At 40.6% G+C, this 16,060-nt stretch overlaps 1 protein-coding gene across 1 annotated transcript; it reads left to right on the top strand.

Annotated features, from left to right (window-relative positions):
* The first annotated feature begins 226 nt into the window (after window positions 1-226).
* TEX36 (testis expressed 36) lies at window positions 227-9,064 on the top strand. Its single transcript, XM_060096229.1, has 4 exons — window positions 227-277; window positions 6,317-6,448; window positions 7,686-7,766; window positions 8,768-9,064. The coding sequence occupies exons 1-4, from the start codon at window positions 227-229 to the stop codon at window positions 9,062-9,064; spliced, it is 561 nt and encodes a 186-aa protein (XP_059952212.1).
* Window positions 9,065-16,060: the final 6,996 nt, after the last annotated feature.

The raw sequence follows: 16,060 nt of genomic DNA on the forward strand, positions 1-16,060 counted from the left end.
CGAGGCAGGAGCCCTTGGGGGGCTTGGAAGACCCAAACTCCTCCCCCATTGTGATGCATGGGCTCTGATGCTATGACAACAGGGACCACTCCCGGACTTCCCCTCCTGGTAGAGGCTGAGAATTAAAGGTCAGGAGCAAGGAGGAGTGGCTTCCCAGGTGTAGAACTCATGAGGCGATAGAGGGGTAAGAGAGCCAACCTCAGCCCCCTTCAGCTTCCTGCAGAAAATGGCCAAAGGGAGATGCTTCAACCCACCTGTAGACAAGGATGGAAGATGGGTAAGAAGGTTGATGCCCTCTCTCATCTCAGGCCACGTGGGTGTGGTCAGGACACTTCTGCTACTTACCATAGTATGACGTCTGACAAATCACTTCACCCAGCCTCAGTTCCTTCATCTGTGAAATGGGAATCTCATAGTATCCTTGGGAGGATCAAATGAAATTAATCTGAGTATAAAATGCTCAGCAGGCTGGCAACTTGTGACTGTTCACTAAGCAGTAATTGGTGTGTGCTCTGCTTTTTCTCTTTTCTATAACATCTATCTTCTGACATACTATATAATTTATTATATAAACTCCATGAGGCTGGTTATCTTTGTCTTTTCTTTTCCCCACTGGTTGTATCAGAGAAAATTGTGGTACTAGCCTCTTCTAGGGCAGTAATACATAGAAAAAAAATTTTTTTAATTTGTTTGTTTAAAAGGAAAAAGAAAAATGGAAAACATCTTGGAAAATTTGGGCCTGAAGGCTTTAAAAACCCTAAGCAACTTAGTCTTTCTAAATCTCAGTCTCTTTTTCTGTTAAATGGGAGCATAATGTACTAAGGTTAGAGACCATGGTGGGGATTAATCAGATAATTCATACAAAGGTGCTTAGTATAATGCAATAGAAACATAGTAACCACTCAATACTTGCTAGCGATTATATAGATAATATATAATATATGTATATATGTAACATATATATGTATATATGTCCACCATGCAGAACCCATGGATGCTGAAGGGCAACTAAGTGACCTGAGCATCCTCGGATTTTGATACCCACAGCGTGGGATAGGGGGAACCAATCCCCCACAGATTCCAAGGGATATATATTTATACTGATATTCTTTCTAGTATACCCTGCTCCATTTCACAGATTTAAAGTAATGAATGGAAAATATTCACAATAAAGTAGTAAAGTATATATAAATAAGAATTCAGAACCAGTTTAAATATACTTTAAGAGGCTGAGACTGGGAAAATATGTCACATGGATATGCAGGCCATATGGCCTAAACAGTAGCTATTTGGATATAACATCTGACTCTGAGTTTCCTGGCAGCCAAAGTAAAATGGGAAATAACGTGAACTACATACACTAATTGGTTAGGAAGAGACAACGTAAGCTTCTCAGACTAAATAGCTTGGCCTCTTTTTATCACCTACAGTATCAGTTAGGGCTGTGTTTGACTGAATATTATAAGAAGCTGACTACGGTACCTTATCCAGACAGGGGTCTGTGTTTCTCTAGTAACAGTCAGTCCAGAGGGAGGCAGTTCAGGGCTGGTACAGCTGCCCTAGGGCGTTGTCAAAGGCCCAGGTTCTTTTCAGCCTCCTGTCCTGTCATCCTCAGTGCAGTGTGTCACCTCAGGCAGATAAATGAGAGGAAAGTCAACGGATAAATAGATGGAAGGCAGCTGTCAGCTAAGTCGGCCCCTTTTTCTGGGGGAAACAGTCTCTTTCCCACGAGCCCCACCCACAGACTTCTGCTTTCATTTCAATTGGTCACATGGCCAATTTAGCTGCAAGGGAGTTTGGGGGGGTATTTTTTAACCAACCATGTTGCCACCCCAAACAAAGTCAGGGTTCTGTTTTAAGGCAGAAATCGAGAAAGAACATTGCATCTCCTATTGGTGTCCCAGGAATGTACCTGGGCCCAGTTTAAGTGGGGAGCCTTTGGTGTGGGTCCTTTCTGCTGCCGGCACCTAAGAGTATAAAAAGAAACGTGCTGACGTGAAGTTTCCCAAAGTAAATTGTTGGGAAAATTAAAGAAATTGTTGGCTTTACGTCAGCAGCAGCCCGTTTGGGAGACTAATTGCCACATTGGAGGTGACAGTCATTTCGCAGTTGACCTTGCTGATGGTAATCTGGCTGTTACTAGGTAGAAAAGGCTCTCTGCACACACTTTCACCTTCCTATTTAATATTTCAGTCACTGAGTGATTGAATGCAGCAAAAATTTCACTGCCAACTAGTTAAAAAGCTGTATTTCACGGTTACAATATCTAACAGAAGGGTTTATTTCACAGCTATCATGTTATAGCCATTAAATATATATTTTAAAAGAGCGAAATTAAAATGCTAGAGCGTTTTTTTTTTACAGTGATTTAGTCCACAGACTTGCAGAATACAAATGAACTCAAGTCAGTTGTCATTTAGCTGGTGAGAGGGATCCTTCGTGATGTAGAAAAACTCTCCACCTTGGCCTGATTTTCCATAACTTGGAAAATCAGATTGGAGGAGGGGAAAAGGGAAAGGTTCTGAGTCTGGAGGCCCTCCATATTATTTACATTTACTTAAAAATTGTTTAAAAACATTAAAAAATATATAATACAGGATGAATTAGAAATGTATAGGTTGATTTTGAAAAATTTCTGGGGTATATTGTTAAGTGAGAAAAGCAAGGTGTAAAATAGTATGTATCATATGGTCCAATTTTTATAAAACAGTGTAAGTCCCTTTTGTAGGTACGGGTGTTTGTAAAGGATTATACTAGAGCTGTTGTCATTACTATTGTTATCACTGTTATCTGGGTTGTTGGTGGGGGTGACAAGAAGGGGAAGGAAACAGAAACCAAAAGTTACTATTAAATTATAAAAAGACATTTATTGCAAATCAAAACCACAATGAGGGATCACCTCACACCAGTCAGAATGGGCATCATCAGAAAATCTACAAACAACAAATGCTGGAGAGGGTGTAGCGAAAAGGGAACCCTCCTGCGCTGTTGGTGGGAATGTAAATTGGTGCAGCCACTATGGAGGTTCCTTAAAAACCTAAAAATAGAATTACCATATGACCCAGCAATCCTACTACTGGGCATATACCCTGAGAAAACCATAATTCAAAAAGGCACATGCACCCCAATGTTCATTGCAGCACCATTTACAACAGCCAGGACATGGAAGCAACCTAAATGTCCATCGACAGATGAATGGATAAAGAAGATGTGGCACATACATACAATGGAATATTACTCAGCCGTAAAAAGAAACGAAATTGGGTCATTTGTAGAGACATGGATGGACCTAGAGACTGTCATACAGAGTGAAGTAAGTCAGAAAGAGAAAAACAAATATCGTATATTAACGCATATATGTGGAATCTAGAAAAATGGTACAGATGGACCGGTTGGCAGGGTAGAAGTTGAGACACAGATGTAGAGAACAAACATATGGACACCAAGGGGGGAAAGCGGGGTGGGTGGGGGTGGGGGGATGAATTAGGAGATTGGGATTGACATATACACAATACATATAAAATAGGTAACTAATAAGAACCTGCTGTATAAAAAACAGATAAATAAAATTCAAATAAAAAAAATAATAAAACAGGGGCTTCCCTGGTGGCGCAGTGGTTGAGAGTCCACCTGCCAATGCAGGGGACATGGGTTCGTTCCCCAGTCCGGGAAGATCCCACATGCCGCGGAGCGGCTAGGCCCGTGAGCCATGGCCGCTGAGCCTGCGCATCCGGAGCCTGTGCTCCGCAGCGGGAGAGGCCACAACAGTGAGAGGCCCGTGTACCACACACAAAAAAATAATAATAATAAAAAGAATAAAACAGAGATCAGGAAAATAAATAAATAAAAAGGTCACATTTATAATTTTATAAATTTATGTTTTGAAGCCACATTTATAATACGATCCCATATATGCAAATTATGCATATATATGGGTGTACAGTTGCACAAGGATGCATGACGAAGTTGGTCACCAAAGAGTTAAGGGGAGGACTTCCCTGGTGGCGCAGTGGTTAAGAATCCGCCTGCCAATTCAGGGGACATGGGTTCGAGCCCTGGTCCGGGAAGATCCCACATGCCGCGGAGCAACTAAGCCCGTGTGCCATAGCTGCTGAGCCCACATGCTACAACTGCTGAAGCCTGCGTGCCTGGAGCCCGTGCTCTGCAACAAGGGAAGCCACCGCAATGAGAAGCCCGCGCACTGCAAGGAAGATCCAACACAGCCAAAAAACAAAAAACAAAAAAAAGAGTTAAGGGGAAAGAGTGATGGGATTTCATGGGAATTCTACTACCTTCCTTATGTTTTTCTTTATTGTTTGAACTTTTAAAAACCATAAGCATGTATTATAACTCTAATCAGAAACAAATACAATTATTTTCGTTGGGAAAATGAGACAATTAATAGATGCATTTCATTAAGAAACATATAAACCATGGCAAAAAAGTCTTCTTCCTTCCCTGGTGCCCTCCTCCGAGGTGACCCTGTCGCTTGGCCATGGAGGAGCCTGTCCACATGATGGTGTGTTGATTTGTGTGGTTGTCTCCTTGCCCTTGATCCCTGTTCCTACTCTGCTCGCCCCACAGGCAGCTATTCACACGTGTATAATGGGAGTTCTTGTACTGAGATGAGTTCTTGTAAATTATGTATTGTTGTTTTGTGTGCATGGATTATTTATTTACATAAATGGTGTTGGGTTATAGATCTCATTTTGTTTCTTCTTTCCACTCAGCACTGAGTTTACAAGATCCCCCTGAGGCTATGTGTCATCTGGATGATTGGTTCTCCTATTCTCTGCCAACAATGCCCCACCAAGTATACCACATAGATGACATAATCTCTCTACCTTTTGACATAAATAGTAGCATACTAAACACACTCTTGTGCAGAAATTAAACAAAAGCCATACTTATATGTGCAGTTATATCATGACTTGAGAAAGAATGGGAGAGAATGGCAGTGTTAGCCAATATCATTATAATCTCAAAAGAGAAGGAAGGACTGGCTTTGGGTGTGACAATGGGTTTGGTGACAAGGGAGGGGACAGCTGTGAGCAAAAATAGAACCTGCCAACAGCTATTGAACACTCTCTGGGTGCGTGCATTTTCTCCCTTAATCAGATCTACCTTATCAAATAAGTATTGTTATTTCCATTTTACAGATAAAGAAACTGGGGCCTGGAAAAATTAAGTCTCCTGCGGAAGGCTGACCTCGTGGGAGAGAGAGCTGGGATTGGTCTCAGGGCGTTTCAATCTACTGTCTGTGACCCACCACCACGTTATGCTTCCTCCCTTTTCAGGAATTTTCACTAAGAGTCAGGGCCTTGCCTTCTGTTTGTATTGTAGTTTCCATTCATATTCCTCTCCTTGAGATCCCTGCTTCAAAGTCCACTTTGTTGGGGTGGCTTTTAAGAGGTGCCGTTTATATAAAATTGGGGTGAGCTACAGTGGCTGTCAAGCACCACTCGCATCCCTCTTCAGGGGGAATTCAGGAGTGGACTGCTTGCGCAGCTGCTGGAAGTGTGGCCTGGGAGGTCCGCCCTTAGATATTCCTTGGCTGAAAAGAGCTGCTGCCCCAAGGTCACTTCCTGGGCCCCCACCGTCCTCTTCTACCCAGTGACTGATTGACAAAGGCTCACAAGGGCCCAGTCCTCTCACTCCATCAGTCTGACTGAGAAGGCACCCATGTCTAGAGCTCCCTGTGGGGTTGGTCCAGGCCTTTGTGGGGACTGCCTCCCTAGGCCCAGTCCTGCTTCCTTCTCTTCTGTTCATAGAGAGTTACTAAAGCCCACCCCCAGCCATCCAAATAAGCTTCCCACCCTCTACCATTCTCCATTCTCCATTCTCCGTGGAGACTCAATGCGACCCTTCTCTCCTCCCCTCCCCCGTGTCCTAAGGTCCACTTCATACCTGCAGGAGGTTGGCTCACCCCCGTGAACATGGGCTGAATCCTTGGCCCCAAGTGCAGAGAGCTCCCTGACCACAAGGAAGATCTCAAATAATGCATTCTGTCTCCTCAGAGCACATCAACTCCCTCTCACGGGGCCACACCCTCCTCACCAGGCCTCGGAAACATTTCCAGGCTCCGAGCAGCAGGGTGGCCCCTGTAACTTGAAACAACCGGCAGTGGTGGCCTCGGGCTATGACAGTATTTTTTGTCTTGGAAAGAATACTTGAAAATTACAAAAATTATGCCCTTTCCATCGCATGCCAGAAGCACCCAAATTGCATTTTAATCTCTTTACAGAGGAAGCCCTGATACTTGGCTTAAAGATTCAGATGTGTCTGGTTTTAATCAAGGCGTGTGCTGTTTTTCCAGTTCCCTCACATTGGACTAATGCAAAAGACACCAGAATCCATCACACGTACCATGTTAAAAGAGTCCAGTAGTCCACGTTTATCTCGGCAAGTGGAGGAGAAGCTACCGCTGCTCTACAAAGTGCGGGAGAAGGTGAGTCCTGAGGGCTGGCCATGTGCCCCCCTGGCACCAGACAGCTCTTTCTCGGAGGGAGCTGCTTGCTTGCCCTCCCTGGACCCCTAAATTCTGGTAGCATCCTACCTCATACACCGGTCAGTACGATACCTCAGATAGTCTTTAGGAGGAAATACCTCTGGTCCAGACAATAAAGTTAGGCTCCTCTATGGACAGAGTTCTTTTCTTTGCTTTGTGAAGGTTTTGTTTTGGATGTAGACCATTTTTAAAGTCTTTATTGAATTTGTTACAATATTGCTTCTGTTTTATGTGTTCGGTTTTTTTTGGCCTTGAGGCATGTGGGATCTTAGCTCTCTGACCAGGGACTGAACTTGTACCCCCTGCATGGAAGGCGAAGTCTTAACCACTGGACCACCAGGGAAGTCCCTGTGGACAGAGTTCTTAACATGCACGTTCTTCCTTGCTGGCCAGTTCATGAGCAACTTTAGGGGCATGAAGTGGCCGGAGGGAGAAACAGGGTTAACTTTACATTGAGCCGCCATGGACCAGAGAGCTCTGGTCTACTAGGATCCTTATTGGGCAGAAGAAGAAGATGGCCTCAAAATTCTTTTCCAGCTTTCCATTCCATGCCTACAGACTTTCCCTTCCTTGTCTCTCAATAAGATGTTTTAAAGAGAATTTTTTATGATTTTCAGCAAGCTAGCAATAAGGTTGAGTTTCAAAGCCTTGAGCTGATGCACACACCCAGGACCTCGCCCTGTGCCGTGGGTCCCATTGCTGTCGATGGATTTAATTCTTCTTTTTTAAAATAAATTTATTTATTTTATTTGTTTATTTCTGGCTGCTTTGTGTCTTCATTGCTGCACAAGGGCTTTCTCTAGCTGCAGCGAGCTGGGCTACTCTTCATTGTGGTGCACGGGTTTCTCATTGCAGTGGCTTCTCTTGCTGTGGAGCACAGGCTCTAGGTGCACGGGCTTCAGTAGTTGTGGTGCATAGGCTCAGTAGTTGTGGCGCACGGGCTTAGTTGCTCTGAGGCATGTGGGATCTTCCTGGACCAGGGCTTGAACCCGTGTCCCCTGCATTGGCAGGTGGATTCTTAACCGCCGCGCCACCAGGGACGCCCTGATGGGTTTAGTTCTTGCTTAGAGGTCACTTTGCCTCCTCCTTCTTCCTTCCATGCCACTGTAGGTGGGTTCTGGAAACATACTGGGGTTCTGATGTGTGCCTTTTTACCTCTTCCCTTGCTCTTTTCCAGCAAGCAGGAAATAACAACTTCCCCTTCTCTGTACACGACAATCGTCACAGCTTTCAGAACTCTGGACTCTACCTCGACTCTGTGAGTATTTCTCTCCAAGTTGCTAAAAAAATGAGGAGCGACATTAGGGCTTTTGATTTTCTGAGATGTGTTGAAGATAGAGGACTGACCTCAAAATTGGAACAAGATTAAAGCCTCATAACAGGTTACCAGGGGGGAAAAAAGCATAAAATTCTCAGAGTCCCACGTAGCTTTCAAAATCTGCACCAGCCTTCCTTCTGCCTAGGTTTTTGTGAATTTCATGCTCATCAATGTGCTTTCCCATAAACTGTCTCATTTGTGAGCTTTCTTGTGAAAATCTGTCATGAGAAGGACGGATTGCCTATGTGTGTCTCTGGATGGCAGAGCCAGGATCCATGAGGAGTCAAAGGAATGGATGGGGAGCTTACGTGATATAAAGAAGGACTTCCTAATAACTGCAGTTGTCTATTCTCCGGAGGTGGTGTTTCCCCAACACTGAAGAAAATAAAGTCTGATAGCACTGGTTAGTGGTGGATAACAAAGCACTGGGCAACGAAAAGAGATTGCGAGCGCATATGTAATTTAAAATTTTCTAATGGCCACATTTGTAAGAGTTGATGAGGAAGCCTGTGATCAGAGACCCAAAGGTGCTGCTTTCTTCATTGGGAATCCTCTGGGATGGGAAAGAATCTTTGGATCTCTCGGTGTAAGAACCATCCCACTGAGTGCTGGAGATGCAGCCTGGGGTGGATATGCTGAGGAGCCACCTGGGTGCAGAGAACCTACTTGGGGTCCCAGGGAGTCCAGGCTGTGGTCTCTCTGGTTTTGCCCCCCATGTCTCTAGAAGTCCAGTCCTCTTGGTGGGAGTGGAAGGCTACGAGAACCAGGATGTTGTGAGTGTCAATTTATAGCCTTCAACAGGTTGATAAAGGATGTCTCTTGTAAGGGTGGTCATACTGTGCATTTAGAGATAGGATGTCATGAAGGTGGTTTTACTAAAGACATCCGAACTGTGTGACCTTGAATATTTTTCTCCTAACCTTCTTGTGATTCTTCTCCAGGGCCTGGGACGTAAGAAGATCTCCCCAGAAAAAAGGCAACACATTTCAAGAAATTTCAATCTTTGGGCATGTGACTATGTTCCATCTTGTCTCGATGGCTTTTCAAATAACCAAATATCATATGTCTGTCAGGAAGCCGTGGTGGTCCCAATTTTCAGACGCTTTCCAAGACATTATAATGAGTTATGGAACACTTTTAAATTTATTCCCCAGCAAAGCTATACAGAGTATTTGAAAAAGAATCCAAAAGTAAGGTTCATGATTAACAAAAAGGCTGGTTCTCCACTGGAGCCCTAACCCTTCCAGAAGATTCTTGATGAGTTTTGCAATATTGTTATTTCATCACACATTCTAAAAGTATGTATTTTCTGTTACAGCACTGAGGTTTGACATAAGATTTGTTTAGGATTAGAGAATATAGACTGTATGTGCCTCAATGCTGAGGTGAAGTTTTCTTGCAGTGATAACATAAAGTCCTTATGTAGAGAAACCAGAAAGGCAACAAGTAATGTTGCCACTCCCCCACCTTTAAAGTATTTTTATGGTTTTAATAAGGTTGAAAAATATTCAGGTCCTTATAAAATAAAGATACGTGATGACATACACATTTTAAGTGAATGTGTTTTAAACAAAAATGTGTTTAAATTTTGAAATTGCCACATTAACGTTTGGGAGAGGTTTTAAATTACATAATTAATATAGGTTTACATTTTCATCTTGAAATTTCAAACAAACCGAGAACGCAGAAGTCCCCTTTGATTTCACCACATCTCTAATCCTTGTCCTGTCCCCAGAAGTAAGCTAACCATTTTTAAAAATTTTATTTATTTTATTTATTTATTTTTGTCTGCGTTGGGTCTTCATTGCTGCATACGGGCTTTCTCTAGTTGTGGCGAGTGGGGGCTACTCTTCCTTCCAGTGCACGGGCTTCTCACTGTGGTGGCTTCTCTTGTTGCGGAGCATGGGCTCTAGGCACTCAGGTTTCAATAGTTGTGGCACGCAGCCTCAGTAGTTGTGGCGCACAGACTTAGCTGCTCCGTGGCATGTGGGATCTTCCTGGACCAGGGCTCAAACCCGTGTCCCCTGCATTGGCAGCAGATTCTTAACCACCGCACCACCAGGGAAGTCCCTAACCATTTGTTTTTATTCTGTGCTTTTACAATCACATGCATGTGCATAACTATTAATACGTACACATTTTGAACATAAACTGTATTACACAGTACATATGTTCTTGGAGTACATAACTGATCTTGAAGTTCTTGCAGTGTCAGTATGAGTAAACTACTGCAGTGTATCCCCTAGTACGGATGTACCATGTTTTAAAAAACTATCTTACTAATGAGCCTTTGAATTGTGTCTAATTTTTGGCTGTCAGACATGGTGCTACATGAACATGCTTTATCGGGCTCTTTGGGTGCATGTTTAAATGTGCTCTGGAGTCATCTCTGAAAGTTACCTTCTTAGTGCCAAGTTGGCCCATAGGCACAGAGTACTAATAAACACCGCCAAACCACCTTCAAAACAGTCTGGACCAATTAAACTTCCATCAACAGTATCTGTGAGTTTCTGTTTCTCTCCCCCCTCAAATTATCTTTTAGATATTTAAGGATATTTAAGGACAAAAAAAATGGTATCTTGTTATTTTCTTATTTTGCATTTCTCTGATTATTAGTGAAGTTGGCCATCTTTTCCCACGCAGGGGCCATTAATATTGCCCTTTAAATGAACAATGTCACCATCATTCTATATCAAAATTTTCTTGTTTCTATTTAAATATTTTTCTTATAGATGAATTTTAGAATAAGCTTGTCAAGTAAATCCACTGGCAATTTGATAGGAATTTCCCTGAATTTAGATATTAATTTATAGGAGAATTGACATCTTTATACCATGGTGTATCTCCCCATTTATTCAAATCTTATTTTATGTTCTTTGGTAAAGCTTTATAACTTTTTTTACATAAGTATGGTATGTTTCTTTTCTGTGTTTATTCCTGTATATTTTGAAATGTGTCTATCTTGAATGCGTGTGTGTGTGTGTGTTTAAGTTACACTTTTAGGTTGGTTTTGTTTGATGCATAAAAAAGCTACTGATTTCTGTATGTGAATCTTATATTTATTTGACTACCTGGATAAACTTCTTACAATAAATAAAAAATATTCTAATAAAATTAAAAAGTTCGAATAATTTTTCAGTTGATTCTTTTGGATTTTCTATGTGGATAATTATACCATTTGTGAAAGTGATAATTTTTATCATTTCTAGCATTTATACCTCCCCCTCACCTTATTGTACCAGGTACAATTTGAATATTAGCACAAATAGTACATATCCTTATTTTATGTCTGAATTTAATGGGACTGATTCTAATGTGTCACTCTGATGTCTGACTGTTGTTGTGGGTTTGAGATAGATAACCTTTATCTAATTAAGAATATTCTCTTATATTCATAGTTTCCTGGTTTTCTTCCCCCTAAGGTATATATTTTTAAGTATATGTACATGGGAAAATTTCAAAGAAGATAAAAATAAACAGTGAAAAATAATTTCCCTCACATCCCTGACTTCCAGTCCCTATTTTCTCTCCCAGCACTGGTCTGTCACCTTTTTTTTTTAAGTTATTATTTTTTTAAATTGAAGTATAGTTGATTTACAGTGTTTTGTTAGTTTCTGGTGTACAGCAAAGTGATTCAGTCATATGTAAATTTATATGTATATGTATATTCTTTTTCATATTCTTTTCTATTATAGTTTATTACAATATATTGAATATAGTTCCCTGTGCTATACAGTAGGACCTTGTCACTTAGCTTTTTATATATGATAGTTTGTATCTGCTAATCCTAAACTCCTAATTTATCCCTCCCTCACTTTGATAACCATAAGTTTGTTTTCCATGTCTATGTTTCTGTTTTGTAAATAAGTTCATTTGTATCATTTTTTAATTCCACATATTAGTGATATTATATGGTATTTGTCTTTCTCTGTCTGACTTAATTTAGTATGATAATCTCTAGGTCCATCTGTGTTGCTGCAAATGACATTATTTCATTCTTTTTTATGTTGAGTAATATTCCATTGTATACATGAACCACATCTTCTTTATCCATTCATCTGCCTGTTGACATTTTTTTATGTGCATCCTTCTCTAGGTAGGCTCTGCATGGATTCTCTCTGTCTCTGTCTCTGTCTCTCTCTCACATACACACACCCTTAACAAAAACCAATTGTTCCATGCCACTGTTGCTTTCTGCCACAGCACTACCAACTACACTTTTGAATATGTCATTCCATATCAGTGCTTATAAATCTACTTCTTTTTCAAAAACATGACTGCCTGGTATTTCATTTCATGGATATGTCATAGTCCCTATAATCTTTTCATGGCCATTTAGGCAGTTTTCAGTCTCTTCCTACTATAAACAATCCGGAATAAACACATTTATAGGTAAACATTTGTATTCATCTATGAGTATTTCTATAAGTTAAACTCATAAAAATAAACTTGTTCAACTAAAGAGCATGTGGATTTTTAATTTTAATTCAAAGTTTCTAAAAGAGGCCGTGCTTCAGCTTACAATTTCACTAAGAAAATATGAATGCGTTACAAGTGTTTCCTGTAGTTCGTTGTTGTTTGTTCCTCTTTGTTGATAGATGTACATATACATACATATACATACATATTTTATGTTAATAGACTTTATTTCTTAGAACACTTTTAGGTTTATAAAAAATTGAACAGAAAGCGGACAGTTCTCATATACCCACTCTCCCCCCTATTCCCACCACCCACAGTTTCTCCTGTTATTAACATCTTGCATTGGTGTGGTGTATACCATATTTTAGCCCAGCATATATTATAATGTAGGAAAATGTATGAGTCTCCTATTTAATGGCTTCTGGATATCATGTCTTACTTAGGACTTCCTTTTTTTGAGATTATTAAAAAATTTTTTGAAGAGTTTTGTTGTAGTTCTTATTGTTCATGTATCAGGTGACATTATAGCAAATGGTATTTTGGCATTTATTGAGATGATCATATAAATTTTCTGTATTAATCTGTTAATGTAATAACATATATTAATGGATTTTCTAATTTGAGCCTTTTTAGCATTCTTAAGACAAACTCTAGTTGCTTATGATGTAATGTTCTTTTGATAAATTCAGGACTTCATATGCAAATTTTTTTTTTTTTCTTTTTTTCTTTTTGCGGTATGCGGGCCTCTCACTGTTGTGGCCTCCCCCGTTGCGGAGCACAGGCTCCGGACGCGCAGGCCCAGCGGCCATGGCCCACGGGCCCAGCCGCTCCGCGGCATATGGGATCCTCCCAGACCGGGGCACGAACCCACATCCCCTGCATCGGCAGGCGGACTCTCAACCACTGCGCCACCAGGGAGGCCCGCAAATATTTTATTTAGGATTTTAAAGTGTATTTTTACTATGCTCTGACACTGCTTATATAAATTGCAAATGTCCATAGAATTTGCCATTGCCATGGACCTGTTGTTGTTTACAGGTGCGGATCTTTTTTTTTTTAATTTTATTTAATTTTATTTATTTTATTCTTGGCTGTGTTGGGTCTTCCTTGCTGCACGCAGGCTTTCTCTAGTTGCAGCAAACAGGGGCTACTCTTCGCTGCGGTGCACGGGCTTCTCTTGTAGTGGAGCGTGGGCTCTAGGCGCGTGGGCTTCAGTAGTTGTGGCACGCGGGCTCCGTAGTTGTGGTACACGGTCTCTAGAGCGCAGGCTCAGTAGTTGTGGTGCACAGGCTTAGTTGCTCCGCGGCATGTGGCATCTTCCTGGACCAGGGCTCGAACCCACATCCCCTGCGTTGGCAGGCGGATTCTTAACCACTGCGCCACCAGGGAAGCCCCAGGTGTGGATCTTTGAAAATATTTTCAATATACTTCATGGAGATTGGTCTGTATGGTGTTTCTATTTCTTTTTTCCCTAATTTTGGACATTTTTAGTTTTTGAGGAAGTCATCTGTTTTATATGGATTTTAAATTTTGGGATGTTTTAATATATTCTTTTTAATGCTTTCAAGTTACATCCTGTCCTTTGACGTGCTGAATGTTGCTCACATATCTTTGCTCTGTTCACCAAAACTACATTTTTGTTGCTGTTGTTTGCTTTTGATCTTGATAATTTATGCTTTCATGTTTACTAATTCTGTTCTTGGGCTTATTTTGATTTTTTTCTAGCTTCTTAAGGTGAAAGCATAACTCAGTTCTTTGCAGACTTTCCTGTTTTCTTGTAAATGCAGGTAAGGTTATTTCTTTCAAATGCCACTGTGTAGCTACATCATGGGCCTCTCATGATTGTTTAAGTAGCTTGTAATTGTTTTCTTTTTTAATCCAAGAATTATTAAGCAGTGTGTTTTCTAATTTATTTTTTCTTGTGATTTTTCATTGCCCATATTTTATTAATTGATTAATTTTTGCATTGTGGTCAGTGATTAAGACCTGTATGATTTCTGCTTACTGAAAAATTTTAAATGTTCTTGTGGCTTAACACATGGTCAATTTTTGTAACTGTTCTACATGTATTTGAAAAGAATGTGTAATCTTCCATTTTAAAATCTTTTTTATTTGAAATAATTATAGATTCATAGAAAATTGTAAAAAAAAAAAAAGTATGGAGACATTCTGTGTCTCTTTCACCCACTTTTCCCTGATGATAACATCTGGCATAAGTATAGTAAATGGGTGTATTAATTTTCTATTGCTGTGCAGCAAATTACCATAAACTTAGTGGCTTAAAACAACACCCATTTACTAGTTCCCTGTTCTGTAGATCAAAAGTCTGGGCACTTGTGGCTGGGTTCTCTGCTCAGTCTCACAAGCTAAAACCAAGGGTTGACTGTACTGCACTTTCACCTGTGCTCCAGGGTCCTAATTCAACCTACGTGGTTGTGGCAGAATTCAGTTCCTTGTGGTTATAGGACTGAGATCCCTGCTCACTTGCTAGCTATCAGCCAGTGGCCATTCTTAGCTCCTAGAAGTTGCTGCTTTCCTTGCTACATGGCCTCCTCCAGCTCCAAAGCCAGTGATGGAGTTCAAATCCCTCTCACATTTTGTGACCTCTGTCACCAGGAAGAGTCCAGTCCGTTTTTAAGGGATCACATGACTAGATCTGACCCACCCAGGATAATCTCTGTATCTTTTTTTGTTTGTTTGATTATTAACAATAAACATTTATTTCTCACAATTCTGGAGGTTGGGAAGTCCAAGATCACGGCGGGGCAGGTTCAGTGTTTGATGACTGTTTGTGCTCTCTGTAACCTCACGTGGCAGAAATGCAAACTCCATGCCTTAAGGGCAATGGACTTGGGGCCTTAATTATATATGGAAAATCCATTTTTCTATATAACTTAAGTATGGGAATTATATTGCATTATATTCACAGGTTCTGCCCACACTCACAGCCAGGGGATTACACAAAAATGAGGGTCAACAGGGTCATCTTAGAATCCTACCTACCACAAATATCACAACCAGGAGATTGATGTTGGTACAATCCACAGACCTTATTCAAATTTTACCAGCTTTACATGTGTGTGCACGTTTGTGTGTGTTTATATTTTTATGTGTGTAGCCTCCTTTTCTGGCTACAAAATTATATATCAATTATACTTAGCTTGTTGATTGGCTAATCAAGTCTAACATTTACATGATATATATACTTGGAAACTGGGTGGGGTATTTCACTTTTAGGATCCTTGGGTTTTTAATTTTATGATTTTGAGGGGGGTTTTTTTAGTTATAGAAAATTTTCTTCAATTATTTCTTTATTTTCTTGCTTCCATTTTCTCCTTTTTATTCTAGAATGCTTCTTAGATGGATATTGACATATCTGGATCTCTCTTCCTTGACTCTCCAGTATTCCTTTATATTTTCTATCTGCTTGTCTATTTGCACTGAATTCTGGAAGAGCCTCTAAACTCTGTCTTCCAGTTTACTAATTGGCTCTTCAGTGACCCATTCTGCTATTTAGCCAGTATACTAAGATTGTCCTCTAACCAAACAACAGTTTAATCTTCAAGGTCTCTATTTGGCTCTTATTTATGGATGCAATGTTTACTTCTGTCTGATAATAATTTTACTTATTCTAATATCTTATTTTTCTCCATTTTGTTGCCTCGGCTATTGCTATGTCTGTTTGCCTTTCTAGTGTGGTGCAAACGTTTAGTGATTTTTTGGTTTTATGTGAACAGTGTGTATGTTCTTCCCACACTGTTGGCGTGAGGATGGGTGAGAGATAGGACATACTGCCTGGGGTGTGGCCACCA

The sequence above is a fragment of the Mesoplodon densirostris genome, chromosome 1 (assembly GCF_025265405.1).
Source record: "Mesoplodon densirostris isolate mMesDen1 chromosome 1, mMesDen1 primary haplotype, whole genome shotgun sequence".
Classification (NCBI taxonomy): Eukaryota; Metazoa; Chordata; class Mammalia; order Artiodactyla; family Ziphiidae; genus Mesoplodon; species Mesoplodon densirostris.